The 13,570-nt window shown below is 43.6% G+C and overlaps 1 protein-coding gene across 2 annotated transcripts in view; it reads left to right on the forward strand.

Annotated features, from left to right (window-relative positions):
- Positions 1-13,570, forward strand: part of DOCK1 (dedicator of cytokinesis 1) — a 540,104-nt gene that overhangs the window by 76,839 nt on the left and 449,695 nt on the right. For both annotated transcript variants that reach the window (XM_049855211.1, XM_049855210.1), the window contains exons 7-11: positions 2,050-2,185; positions 3,036-3,193; positions 4,380-4,461; positions 4,903-5,038; positions 10,373-10,445. In XM_049855211.1, coding sequence (XP_049711168.1) covers positions 2,050-2,185; positions 3,036-3,193; positions 4,380-4,461; positions 4,903-5,038; positions 10,373-10,445 — 585 coding nt within the window. The remainder of the gene's footprint in view (positions 1-2,049; positions 2,186-3,035; positions 3,194-4,379; positions 4,462-4,902; positions 5,039-10,372; positions 10,446-13,570) is intronic.

Genomic DNA, 13,570 nt, shown 5'->3' on the forward strand with positions numbered 1-13,570 from the left:
GCACAGTGCGTTGTAGGTTTGCCCACCCCAGCACTGACTGCACCCCGCATAAGCTCTGACTCCGCCCACACCAGCACTGACTGCCCACACCAGCACTGACCCCGCCCACACTGGCACTGACCCCGCCCACACCAATACTGACCCCGCCAGCACCAGCACTGATCCCACCTTCACCAGCACTGACCCCACCCACACCAGGACTGACCCCGCCTGCACCAGCACTGGCCCCACCCAAACCAGCAGTGACCCTGCCTATATTAGAACTGACCCTGCCCTCACCAGCACTGACCCCGCCTGTACCAGCACTGACCCCGCCCACACCAGCAGTGACCCTGCCTATATTAGAACTGACCCTGCCCTCACCAGCACTGACCCCGCCTGTACCAGCACTGACCCCGCCCACACCAGCAGTGACCCTACCTGCACCAGCACTGGCCCCACCCCAACCAGCAGTGACCCCGCCCACACCAGCCCTGACCCCCCCTCGCACCAGCACTGATCATCACCCCCCCCACTCCTCCCCCCCCCCCCCCCCCCGCACCAGCACCGACTCCGCCCACACCTGCACTGACTCCTCTCAGGAGCCTGTTCAGGGCAGAGATAGAAAAAAAAAAAACTGTAATATTTGGGAGGGGAGCGTCTTTGCCTCATCAGTGAAACATAAAGACAGCTAATGCGAGCTTAAAAGGTAGTTTTTTTAATGCCTCTTTCGATTGCTATTGAGGAGGCCCACAAACACTGCAACCCCTGAAGTTGTTTTCACTCAGCGTGAAAAGCCTCTGTTTTTTTAAAAGCCTGTTTACCTTCATGCTGCTGCCAGGTAGGTGGTCCTGCTTCAGCATTGGTGGAATTTGCTCAACAGATATTAAAAGAAAAAAAATGTGACTTTTTAAATTGCCTTCCAAATTTTGCAGTGGTCCAGCATAGCTCCCAAAACTAAAAGTTCACAGGTTACCAGATTTCCTATCTAGCTGCAGGGCCTGTGATCTCGGGAAGAAGAGAAGGACTCTGAGGTTAGTTTGTCTGATTGGAGTGTTTATTGACAATTTAACTTACCTCTAAATTGAAATTTATCTCAAAAGACATTTTACCTTGTCGTATGGCTAACAAAAATGAGATCGAAAAGCCAGGATACGAGCCATCCATGGTTAATTTCCTGCCCTATAATCTGCATGTCATATTAAAAAGAAAACCAGAACACAGCACCATAGCACAGCTCATTTTTTTCTTGGTATAATTGACTTAGTTTATTCTTTAAGAAAAAACTCTAGTGAAAATCACCAGACAATTTAGTTGGATTTGGGGAATTGGAGAGAATGTTGCCCAAAAATAATTCCAGATATAGGCTGAAGAGATTATTAGCCAGATGTTGCTTATGGTTTAAGTTGGCTGCTACGTTTAACTCCCTGGCCAGGAAGTTGGTTAAAACTATTCTGTATAACTTCCATGTGCCTGGCATTCAAGCATAACAGAACATCTTTATTGAAAATCTTTTGATGAGCTAATTTAGAGAACTGACTGTAGGTTGGAGGAAAGCAATGTGGTGGAACCTTCTAGAGACATCGGTGAGTAAAGAGGGAGGAGATTGTGTTCCTGCTCCAGCTTCCTTTCCCTCCCTCCCTCCCCAGGACCAACCGTAACAACCCAAACTGCCAGCTTTATGTGTTTGGTCCTCGGAATGTGTGTGCACGCACAAATACCCAAATGTCTGTATATACACATAGTACATAGAACCAGTGAGCTTTAAACTGTCCATATTTTACATAATAATTACTAATGTATTTCACTTGGGCTTTGTAGCTCTGTCAAATTTCTCGCTGGAAGGAGAAGTCACTATGGCAAATTGAAGTAAAAAATGAGGAAATCGTACCTCCCTTAAGGGGACACACTTTGAGTTAAAGAAAATGACCTCGTAGAATTACGTTCTCTGATAGTTGTCAGTGACCCGAAACTTCTGTGACGTTTTCATCTGCTCAGCAACTGAATTGGTCTCGAGAATTGCAGCTCCTTGGTTTGTGTCCAGGAAGTACTGAATCCTTCTTGTTCTAGAATTCTTGATTTGGACCTGGTGGTGAGGGATGAAGACGGGAATATCTTGGATCCAGAGCTCACCAGCACAATCAGTCTCTTCAGAGCTCACGAAATAGCTTCTAAGCAAGTGGAAGAAAGACTACAAGAAGAGAAAGTAAGTCCAACTCTCTGTAAACGACCAGGTGTCTTTGGAGTACTTTTTCTCAGCAATGGTTTGCAGCATTGGTAGAATATAAAGGATGGCCAGAGTTTGCACTACAAAAGGACCCACAAAGAACAGCTACACAGTGTGTTTCATATGATGACCTTTGGAGTGGAGCCCAGGGGCAAAACTTGTTGATGACATGAGAGGGTTTTATCACTCCAGGGTAGTGCGTTCTTCTTCCTACCTATCAAGTGGGAAACAGTACTTGATTCTGCATTTCCTCTTTGATAGGGATGGGCTCCGTGAGGGAGGAAACACAGGCCTTACTGATCTATTTCACCTTCATGGCCTTTAATGATATTTTATATATAGTAAACCAAAAAAAAAAAATAAAGAGAGTCAGAAATTGACTGAGCTGTCCATTCATTCAGCAAGTAGTTATTGAGTAGCTGCTATGTGCTAGGTACCGAGGACATAATGATGAATATGACAGAGATGTCCTCGAATGTTTAGTTTAATGGAGGAACCAATAATTAAAGAAGTAACTACACATACAAATAGATAATTACCATTCTGATTCATTGATTGGACACTGGAAAGTTGTATATCTCTGAACAAAAGACTCAGTATAAACTGTTAAGGGGTGTGATCATTGCACAGGATGGTATTTTGTTTCCCCTTGGGTGGGTGCATGTCTTGAGAATGTGAACTGGGTACAAGTAACTGACGGTGGGGATGACTTCGCTGTGTTGTGCCAACTAGTTGCAAACTGTCTTTTACTGTGTATGGGATAAAAAAAAGCATGTGTTCCTGATGAGTATTGCCAGTATTGACCTTCTCTTTTATTTCCCAAATACAGTCCCAGAAGCAGAATATAGATATTAACAGACAAGCCAAGTTTGCCGCCACCCCTTCTTTTGCCTTGTTCGTCAACCTCAAGAATGTGGTTTGTAAAATAGGAGAAGATGCGGAAGTGCTCATGTCTCTCTATGACCCTGTGGAGTCCAAATTCATCAGGTCGGTGACGTGCCTGGGCTCTGTCTTTCCTCTTGGTTAGTGGACCACCAAAACGTCTTGCTCTTACGGGGAACTCTTGGGCCATCAGCCGGGCAGACCTCCCTGAGCAGCTGGCTGAGGTGCTCTTTCTGGACGGTGAGATGTACCTGGACGTTGTGATTTCAGGTTGCTTGGACTCCAGGTTGGGGGAAGTCTTCTCATACCTTTGTGTGTGTGTTGATGGTTGATTACGAAGCTCTAATGGCCACGGGTGCAGTCTTTTGCTATTTTAAAGACCTAACTAAAGATTTTTTTTAACTAAAGATTGAAGTAATACTCTGTCTTCTGTGTTGTCTTGATAAGGTTTTATATCTGGACTCCCCAAATATCACCCTTTGCTTAATCTTGGTTTTTTGAAATTTGGTCTCCGTGAATGTCATTTCTGTGACCTTTGTCTTGCTGCTGTTCCTCCAGGATGATTGACTGGAATACTGGAAAATGGGGCCTGCCACGTGAAAGCCCTCAATTGTCACTTGTTGAATGAAAACATTGTCACACCCACCTCTGCCATTCCTGCCATTTCTGCTGTGGTAGTTTCTTTCCTAGTTCTTGCGTTTGGCCCTTAATATACCTTTCCCTTTGTCCAGAAGGAAAAATTATTGTTTATATTATGTGTGAAGTGTTTTTGTGTGTTTTAAATTCCAATATCTCCATTTTAAATAATCTTACAATGTAAAAACTTAGCATATGACGGGAAAGAGAACATGGGTGAATTTCCTTCTCACGTACCGTAAGGAGTTTATTTCCTCTTGTCCAAGTATTCCATTAGTATTTTTATGTTGTATTTGGTTTGGCAGAGGCTCTGAAATAAACAGTAACTGTGTTGAATTTTATACAATGGTCATTCTAAAAGAATAAATATGCTTTTAAAATAATGAACTTTGAAATGCCATCTGCCAATAATTCCATTGTAATTAGAACTCAAGGTATTCAAGAAGACCAAGGATTTTGTGTAGTCCTCAAATATTGCATTGTGTGGGAAATTATATGTTGATTAGAGTGTAGCTCTGTTTAATATTGTTGGTATTTTTATAAGCAGTGGACACCTCTGGTATTAATTGTAAGTCAATGTGGATGGACATTCGATAAGCTGTTATATTTGGAAAATTAAATTGCTTTGATTTCTTCCTTTTTTTTTTTTTTTTAGTGAAAACTATCTGGTTCGCTGGTCAAGTTCAGGATTACCTAAAGATATAGACAGATTACATAATTTGCGAGCTGTTTTTACCGTAAGTACACCACTGATGCTCATTTTAACTACTGACCATTCTGATGGCTAATTTTAGTGACCTCCCTGTGTCTGCTTACCACACTGGCAGGTGGTCCTCAGGTTGCCTGTAACAAATGTTAATTTAGTAATGATATAAAGCCTTCCCAGAAACCTCTCAAGTCCTCAGCTACCCTAGAATCAGCATGACAAAGATTTACCCCTTTTACCACCCAGCGACTCCCTCAAGCTGGTAACTTAAGTGACTCCCTTAAGCTGGTAGCTTCACTTCACATTAATTGAATATTGTTATTCAGTTCTTTTTTGTCATGTGAATAACTTATTAAAATTGCTAAGAAGTGGTAGGAGCAGAGTCTCAATCCATCTGTCTACGGTCTGTTGCAATTGAAACCGTGCTGAATAATGGTTCTCTGAAATAATGTATGGAAATTAATATTTCTAGGACCTTGGAAGCAAAGACCTGAAAAGGGACAAAATCAGTTTTGTCTGTCAGATCGTCCGCGTCGGGCGCATGGAGCTGAGGGACAACAACACAAGGAAGCTGACCTCGGGCTTGCGGCGGCCTTTTGGAGTGGCTGGTAATCCATTTTGCTTGTGCTCCTGAAGAGTTTGAGATCATCAAGTTCACTTTGAATACGAGCTGCTGTTGAATATTGGACAGTGGGCAGCTTTGATTTATAAGCTTTTCTGCTGGAGAGAAAAAAAAATTTATTAGGCCTTTTCCCTGAGATTTCAAGTCCATGTGTGGCTCCAGGATGTTTTGGTCCCCATGTGTGATACATAAATCATGTATTTGATTTTAAAATGATCCTGTCTTCTCTTGGCAGGACCCTGACCCACTTCTCAGCCTGCTGGGAAGCCCCAGTCACTGGAGGTTTTCAGGGCTTCTGGACTTGGTGACTGGCTCAGGGTTTGAATTTGTGCAGAGCGGTCAAAGCAGTGGGGAAGTGGAAGGAGAGCAAACCGTGAATGAGATGCAGTTACCTTAAGATAGTTGCTTATTTCTCTCCATATCTGTGCTCTGCTTTTTTGATGACAGTACTAAACAGTGAGAGGTCAATTCTCTGTGTTGAGGAAAGAGAAGTGTCCCCTGGATGTTCTAATTCGTTGTTCCTTTCCATCGTCACTTTCATTTTTCACAATTTTGGGCAATGGTTTTCTCTCATGATTTTATGGCTGCAGGGGAAATTCGTTATCCAGCCCTGTGATATCCGTCCTTGTCCATTTTGTGATTCTTAGGGTTTATGTGAATATAGATATGGAAAAGTTCTTAATTCCTGATAGATAATTATTATCTGAGACAGTAATAGCTATGGAAGACATTCGTTGTCTTGGCTACCAGGAAACTCAGGGCTTAGATTTGTACTGCGTTTCTAAGTCAAGACCTGCCTTGGTGAATATTCTAGATTCTTTTGCAAGCCATACCACATCATTGAAAAAAATGGCTTACTACTTCATAAGCAGTCAATAATAACTCTGATATACAAAAACAAAACAAATCTGTTGCCGTCGAGTCAATTGCTACCCATAGTGACCCTATAGGACAGAGTAGGACTGCCCTGTAGGGTTCCCAAGGAGCGGCTGGTGGATTCAAACTGCCGACCTTTTGGGTAGCAGCCATAGCTCTTAACCACTGTGCCACCAGGGCTCATTTTGTGTGTTTAAACCACCACTGGCCCTAACCCACTCCCTCATCCACCAACCTAATGTTCTCTTTCTTGGTATGAAGGGACATTTCTCATATCTGAGAAAATTACTCAGCTTTTTTGGGAGCCTGTTCTGCCCATCTGAATGCAACTTTAATTGTGACATGCAAATTTAATTTTGAGGCTTTATCCAGAATGACTTCTGCAGGTCTGTGTTGACAGAACATGATTTTTCAGAATGGACAAAGTGTTCATAGACCTTTAAGCTTTCAGTTCTTTGTTCTCTATTAAAAATAATGTCCCATTTCTTTTTTAAAAATCTTTTCATAATGTAAAAGTGATACAAAATTGTAAAAATTATGGAAAAGACGGAAAGGTATATGTCAAATAGAAGTACTTAGCTTAAGGCAGGACCTTGTGGCATTCTGATGTGTTATTTTTTAGTGTGTTTGTGGTATAATTTTTGAGAACAAAATCAGATCCCACTGTATATTTTTTATCTTTTTTTTAAAGAAGATGCAACATTGTATTGCAAACATTTCATTTTATTGTTAAAAAATAGGATTTTGAATGGCTGCGACATAGGCTGTGTCGTTGTTTCAGCAATCACTTTGCGGTCTGGCGAGTGTGTCCAGCTTTGTGGTACAGTAGGTATGTGATGAACATCTTTGAACTTGAATCTTTGTGGTCACCTACCTGTTTGCTGCGAATAGGTCCCTAGAAGGGGAGTTGCTGAACTCAAGGGTGCGTGCACCTTGGCCATCTCCATGTTTGGTGTCAGTTGCTGGGTAACAAGGTTGTATTGCCGCAGGGCTCCCCAGGGCGATGGGCCTACCTGTCTCCTATCCCCCTTAGCATAGCGTGTTTCTCAACACTCTCTTTTTTCCTGCCTTTGCTTTCTCTGATACCCCTTCACTCTCACCCTGATGCCACCTCCCCTCTTGAATGCATACGTTCCAGCGTAATGGAAGACCACTTGTTTGCTGGATCATTCTTGCCCTTATACCTGAATGTAGGAGCCCTGGTGGAGTCATGGTTAAGTGCTCTGCAGGTAGCCAAAAGGTTGGTGGTTCAAACCAACCCAGCAGCTCCATGGGAGAAAGAACTGGTGGTCTGCTCCTATAAAGATGACAGCCTAGAAGACCTACGGGGCAGTTCTACTCTGTCATATATGGTTGCCATGAGATGAAAATCGACTTGATGGTACCTACCAACAACAACATACCTGAATGCAGACACTGGGCCATCAGTTTGGGGATGTTCCCTAATGTCCCTCCGTTCCTTCTTTGGCAACAGGGACATTTTGGGGCCCAAAGTCCAGACTGTGGAGAGAAGTTCCTCAGCACCTGCTGGAGAGCAGTGCGGCATAGTCCTCAGGGCCGCACACTGAACGTGACTCTCCAGCTCTCCTCCAAACCTGGGATTGGTTGGCCTGAGATGGCTGTCATTTACTGTGGCAGGACTAAGACTTTTTGCAACAAATTGGTGCCCAGACTGCGGCTGCATTTCTTGCTTGCGGCTGTTCTTCTGCAAAATATTCCTGAGCTCCTGGTGTGTTCTCAGGCTCCTGGTGGGCTCCTGGGCTCCTGGTGTTCTCCCGGGCTCCTGGTGTGCTCTCAGGCTTCTGGTGTTCTCCTGGGCTCCTGGTACGTTCCTGAGCTCCTGGTGTGCTCTCAGGCTCCTGGTGTTCTCTTGGGTACCTGGTGCAGTCCTGGGCTCCTGGTGTTCTCCTGAGCTCCGGGTGTGCTCTCAGGCTCCCGGTGTTCTCCTGAACTCCTGGTGTGCTCTCAGGCTCCTGGTGTTCTCCTGGGCTCCTGGTGTGCTCCTGAGCTCCTGGTATGCTCTCGGGTTCCTGGTGGGCTCCTGGGCTCCTGGTGCAGTCCTGGGCTCCTGGTATGTTCCTGAGCTCCTGGAGTACTCTCAGGCTCCTGGTGTTCTCCTGGGCTTCTGGTGTGTTCCTGGGCTCCTGGTTTGCTCCCGTGCTCCTGGTGGGCTCCTAGTGCAGTCCTGGGTTCCTGGTGTGCTCCTGGGCTCCTGGAGTGCCCCTGGGCTCCTGGAGTGCTCTTGGGCCCCTGGAGTGCTCTCAGGTTTCTGGCATTATCCTGGGGTCCTGGTGGGCTCCTGAGTTCCTGGTGTGCAACTGGGATCCTGGAGCATTCCTGAACTAGGCACTGGGGATGTGGTAAAGGAGTCGGCCAGTCAAGGAGACCCGTAATTGGATGGTAGATGAGTCCCAGGATGGAGGAGAGAGGTCTACAGGCATGTGGAAAGACCACCCAGTATAGACTGGGGTGGGAGGGTGATAGCCTGTGTTCAAACTTCTGTTTTTCTAACCCCTAGCTTGTTGACTGGGCTGCTGCTAAAAATACCCAAGGGTGATTGAACTTTGGCTATAAAACGAGCTCTATTTAATGATTCCCAACTGGTGGTAATAAAGTGGTCTCGAGCATATGAACATCTTAACCAAATAAAAGGATCTTAAATTTTTTTTTTTTTATATTGTGCTTTAGGTGAAATTTTACAGCTCATGTTAGTTTCTCATTCAAAAAAAATTTATACTCACCTTGTTATGTGACCCTAGTTGCTCTCCCTGTAATGTGACAGCACACACCTCCTTTCCACCCTGAATTTCCTGTGTTCATTCAGACAGCTCCCGTCCTTTTCTGCCTTCTCATCTCACCTCCGGACAGGAGCTGCTGATTTAGTCTCGTGTATCTACTTGAACTAAGATGCACACTCTTCATGAGTATCATTTTATATCTTATATTCCAGTCTATTCTTTGTCTGAAGAGTTGGCTTCAGGAATGGTTTTAGCTCTGGGTTAACAGAGGGTCTGAGGGCCGTGTTTTCTGGGGTTCCTACAGTCTCAATCAGACCATTAAGTCTGGTCAATAAAAGGATCTCATGATCCAGGACTAAGCAGTCACCCCCAGAGTGCTTGAAGGTGAGAAATCTCCCTGGTGGAAACCTGAATCCAGGCCGTTAGTCCTCTGAGTAAGTGTAACTTGATTGTTCTGATGCATTTGACATTCTAAACACACTTGTAGGCTCTGTGATCTATGCGTATGCTTGGTTCAGTGGAGTGTGTACCGATAGTGACCCTCAGGACACCTGTGTAGGCTTCCTTGGGCTCTGGCGAGCCCAGCAGTAGCTGGGAATGCAGCTTTTCTGGTCGCACATCATCCTATTTTTTTGGGCAGGGGTGGGGGCATAAAAATATAAATTGTTCACAGTTTCAATATATGATTATGGTCACTAGGGAAGGGCTTGTGCAGAAGACAATAAACAAGTGTGTTGCTCACTTGTTTTTAGTCAAGTGTGGCCATAAGCAAAGGCAGAGGCAGAGAAAGTAAGTGTCCAGTGCCACCTGGGTTGAGGTTGGATTTTTTGCTGTTTGTCATGGTCAAGGGCAAGAGGAGTTATGCTGGAAGGTAGAAAGTGACTCTGAGTTAACCCTTGGATGTGTTGGACGTAATCACCCACGAGGTGGGGGGTATTGTTTCCTTCGATGTAGGTACCAGGCAGAATATGCCAGCCTTTCCTGTGATGTTAGCAGTCTGCCGCCCTCCCACCTCCCTCAGGGAGATGCGTTTATGAGGCAGTTTAATAGAGTGGAAATCACTTGGGCATTGGAAACAGGTAAACCTGGATTTGAACACTGGCTTTTCTACTTTCCAAATGTGGTCTTTGGGAAAATTCATTGATTTTTGTCTTTGAGCCTCAGTTTCTTCACCTCTCTAGTAGATTGTTGTGAGGATTAACTGGTAAAATGCCCCCTTGGCACAAAACTGGGGAACACCAGTATGTGATGGGCACTTGGTAGCTACTTTATTATAGTTCTATTATTTAGGGGAATGTTATAACTTATGTAAGGTCCCAAAGTGGCACCGTCCAAGATGGTAGCCTCTAGCCACCTGTGGCTATTTAAATTTAAACTTGAATGAATGAAACTGAAGTAAAAAATCAGCTCCTCCTTCACACTTGCTGCATTTCAAGGGTTCATTGTTACAAAACATTTCAGTCGTCACGGAAAGTTCTATGGGTCTGTGCAGCCCTAGAGTGCCAACTAGATAACAGGTAAAGACAATTATTAAGTGGAACTCCTGCCGTTTGAGTCCAACCCCATTTGGGCCACCATTTTCAGACAGCTTAATTTGTCTTGCAAACATGGAGATAATTTAAACTTTAAGAAAATTCCACCAGACAGTTTACTCTGTTGTTGGCTGGAAGACATTCTGATGTTCCTTTGTTCTGTTTTGTCGCCAGTGATGGATGTGACAGATATAATAAATGGAAAACTGGATGATGAAGACAAGCAACATTTCATTCCCTTTCAACCGTAAGTATGGGGCAAACTACTTAACCAGATATAGTGTGTAAAACGTACGTTTGTAGTAATTATCTACATAAGAGCACAAACAGGGATTATTTAGTAATAATGAGGAGAAGTCTGCTTAGTCACTGCTGTAGCACGAGGAAATTTTTGAAGCGATAAGACTCCTGGGTAAACGTTTGTTTACGGACCTGGAAGTCGGAGATTTTACGTATGATCGTGAATTGCCTTATCATGGAGGACACACAGAATTACAATTCTACTCTGAGCGTGGATGTTTCTTTACATAATTGATTTACTCCAGTAAGGACTCCGATTTTTAAAATACAATACTTTCAAATTCATCACAGGAAGTTGTGTTTTTAAAAGAGAAGAACCAAACAAAATAATAAATAATTCTTTTGTAAAGTGAGAAATAATACTTTAAAGCAAATCGTCATGCCACTGATTTTTTTTCTTGGTATTTGCTTAGAGTAGACTCTATCTGTGCTTGTATTTTTTTTTTAAAGCTCTCTCTAGTTCTGACCTGGAGTCTTGAGAGAGGTGTGGAAAGCTTAGAAAGCACTTGGGAGAGATTCGTTCAATTGATTCTCTGATTGAAGGTAGGATCTGTGGAAAAGGTTGAAAGAATTGGTGTTATTTCCCTGGAGATTAAAGTAAGAAGGCACCAAGAGAGTGCTCTTTGGCCATTTCAAGGGCACTTCCACACCTTGGGCAAAGGTGGAGAGAAAGGAGGAATTAGAATGGTGTAGGTTAATCATAAGAGACAGCTCCCTCCTGGGGGTGTGAAATAGAAGAAGTGTAAGTGACATGGGAGGCAGGATGACCTGTCATAATGCCCCGTGTTTTGTCTTTTCTTTGTTTTTGCTTAAGAAATTTGAGGCTTGAGACAAATTTTCTTTTATAAATTTTGCATGGTTTTTAGGTGTTAGCTGAGGGTGGTTGTGGGGATGATGATGCTAACTGGGTGCTGAAGGCTCCCTGCCCTGGGAACAGGAGGTGCAAAGCTTCCCTTTGCACACCAACCCTTGCCAAGACCAGCCACCCCACTCATGCCCCTGGGTCTTGAGTGCCACTTGTTTAAGATGTGGATCGTTGTAGTTTCCTTTGCAGGCAGGTGGGCTGCTCAGATTGAGAGCGGAGGCTCTTTCTATAGCCCAGTTGAAGATTTTGTAAGCTTCTTGACATGAGAATAACAGAAAACCCTGTGTTTTTGAGCTTGAAGTTGCAGTTGAATTATGTGTATCTCATGCAGCACCGCTGGAGGCAACGGTCTTTTGTGACTTAAATGCTTAAGGTTTATTTCTCTGTCCAGTACAGTAACCAATAGCCACATGTGGCTATTTAAATTGAAATTACTTAAAATTTAATATAATTAAAAAATTTGTGTAACACTGTTCGAGTATTCAGTAATAACACGTGCCAGTGTTATTACTGAATGGGTCAGTGCAGATTTGAACATTTCCATCATCTCAGAAAGTTCTGTTGGACAACACTGCTTTGGAATACCAAAAACCAAACCCACTGCCGTCGAGTAGATCCTGACTTATGGCTTTGGAATAACATCCAGTAAAAAGACGAAGACCTTCAACAAGATGGATTGACACAGTGGTTGCGACAGTGGGCTCAAACATACCTATTACTGTGAGGATAGTGCAGAACCAGGCAATGCTTTGTTCTGTTGTACATAGGATCACTATGAGTCAGAACTGACTCGATGGCACCCAACAACAACAACCACAAAAGATAGTTACAAAGGGAGCACAGTCTAGAAATTTTATGCAGTAAACAATGGGAATATCATCGTTGAACATGGGCAGGCATTGAGGTTATAAATAAAATACACCTTTACAAAATTATAATATTAAGCTACTTCTTTTGGCCATGAGAAATAAAGCTGTTTGAATGCTGTTTTATATATTAGACCCAGAGTTTTTGGATGCCCCAATTTTTTTTTAAATGTGCTACTAAGCTGAAATGACCTGTTGCCTGCTAGTGTCTTTTGGGAAAACTCAAGGGAAAAACAAGTTTGGCTGTTGTTTGGAAAGTGAGGGAGGTTAATAGTTTCAAATTTGGTGGTTTTCATGGGGACAAATGATGAGCCATTTCAGATTCCCTATGTGCTACTGCCATCTTTTTCTATCTTGTTGCTAAACGTCCTCTTTAAAAAGTATTGTCGCACACTCAACTCTTATTGTAGTTTGTGGCTCCTTGCCCTGTTAAAGGAAGACTAATACACAGATTGATAACTGTAGTGTTGGAAACGAAAGAGCAGCATGATTTTACTGGCAAAATAAGCAACTGAAACAGTTCTTTGGGAAACGCCATGGTAATGAAACCGTTTTTTGGCTCCATTAAAACTGATTTATTATCTCACAGGGTAGATTTTAGGGAAGCAAGCCCAGTCTGCATCTCCACCCTCCCTCATTTTTAAACTTGGTGAAGTAAATTAAAACGGTCCCCAGCTCCCTTGAGTAATGTGGGCTCCAGTGATGAACAACACTGCCCTTGGTTTTTAGAAATGGTTTTAAACATTATGCACATGCTGTGTATTTTCTTGCTCATTTTGTATTGCGCTTTGTTGTGCTACGTGGTATTTCTGTTTTCACACGTTGCCTGTTTGCATTCGTTCATGTGGTCCTAGTGTAGTGTCTTCTAAAGACACCTGGTCCAGGGGACCTGAAAACAAGGACCCTGTACAGTCATAATTGTTGCATGGTTATGCTTTTCAAACACAGTAGTTGTGTTCTCCGAAGGCTCTGCCTTTCTTCTGACGTTTAGTCTTTGGAGACTACGTCGATTGTACAACCTGATGGAGTGGCATGGTCGCCAGAGAGCTTCCTGGGCAGTTAGGATGGAGGCCTTCCCCCTTTTGTCCTGACTGGGTTTTCCCTTCAAACCATCTGCCCCATAACCCATGCTATGCCTTAGAACTATTGAAATTGGAGAAATGGCCAAAACCATGCCTTGGGATTAAATGCCCTTCAACCACTTTACTTTCAGATAAGTCCCTTTTTGTCATGGTCTAGTGGAAATGGAAGGAGCCCTGGTGGTTCAATAGTTAAGTGCTCGGCTGCTAACTGAAAGGTTGACAGTTCGAACCTACCCAGTGACTCTGTGGGAGAAAGACC

This window comes from Elephas maximus, chromosome 16 (genome assembly GCF_024166365.1).
Source record: "Elephas maximus indicus isolate mEleMax1 chromosome 16, mEleMax1 primary haplotype, whole genome shotgun sequence".
NCBI lineage: Eukaryota > Metazoa > Chordata > Mammalia > Proboscidea > Elephantidae > Elephas > Elephas maximus.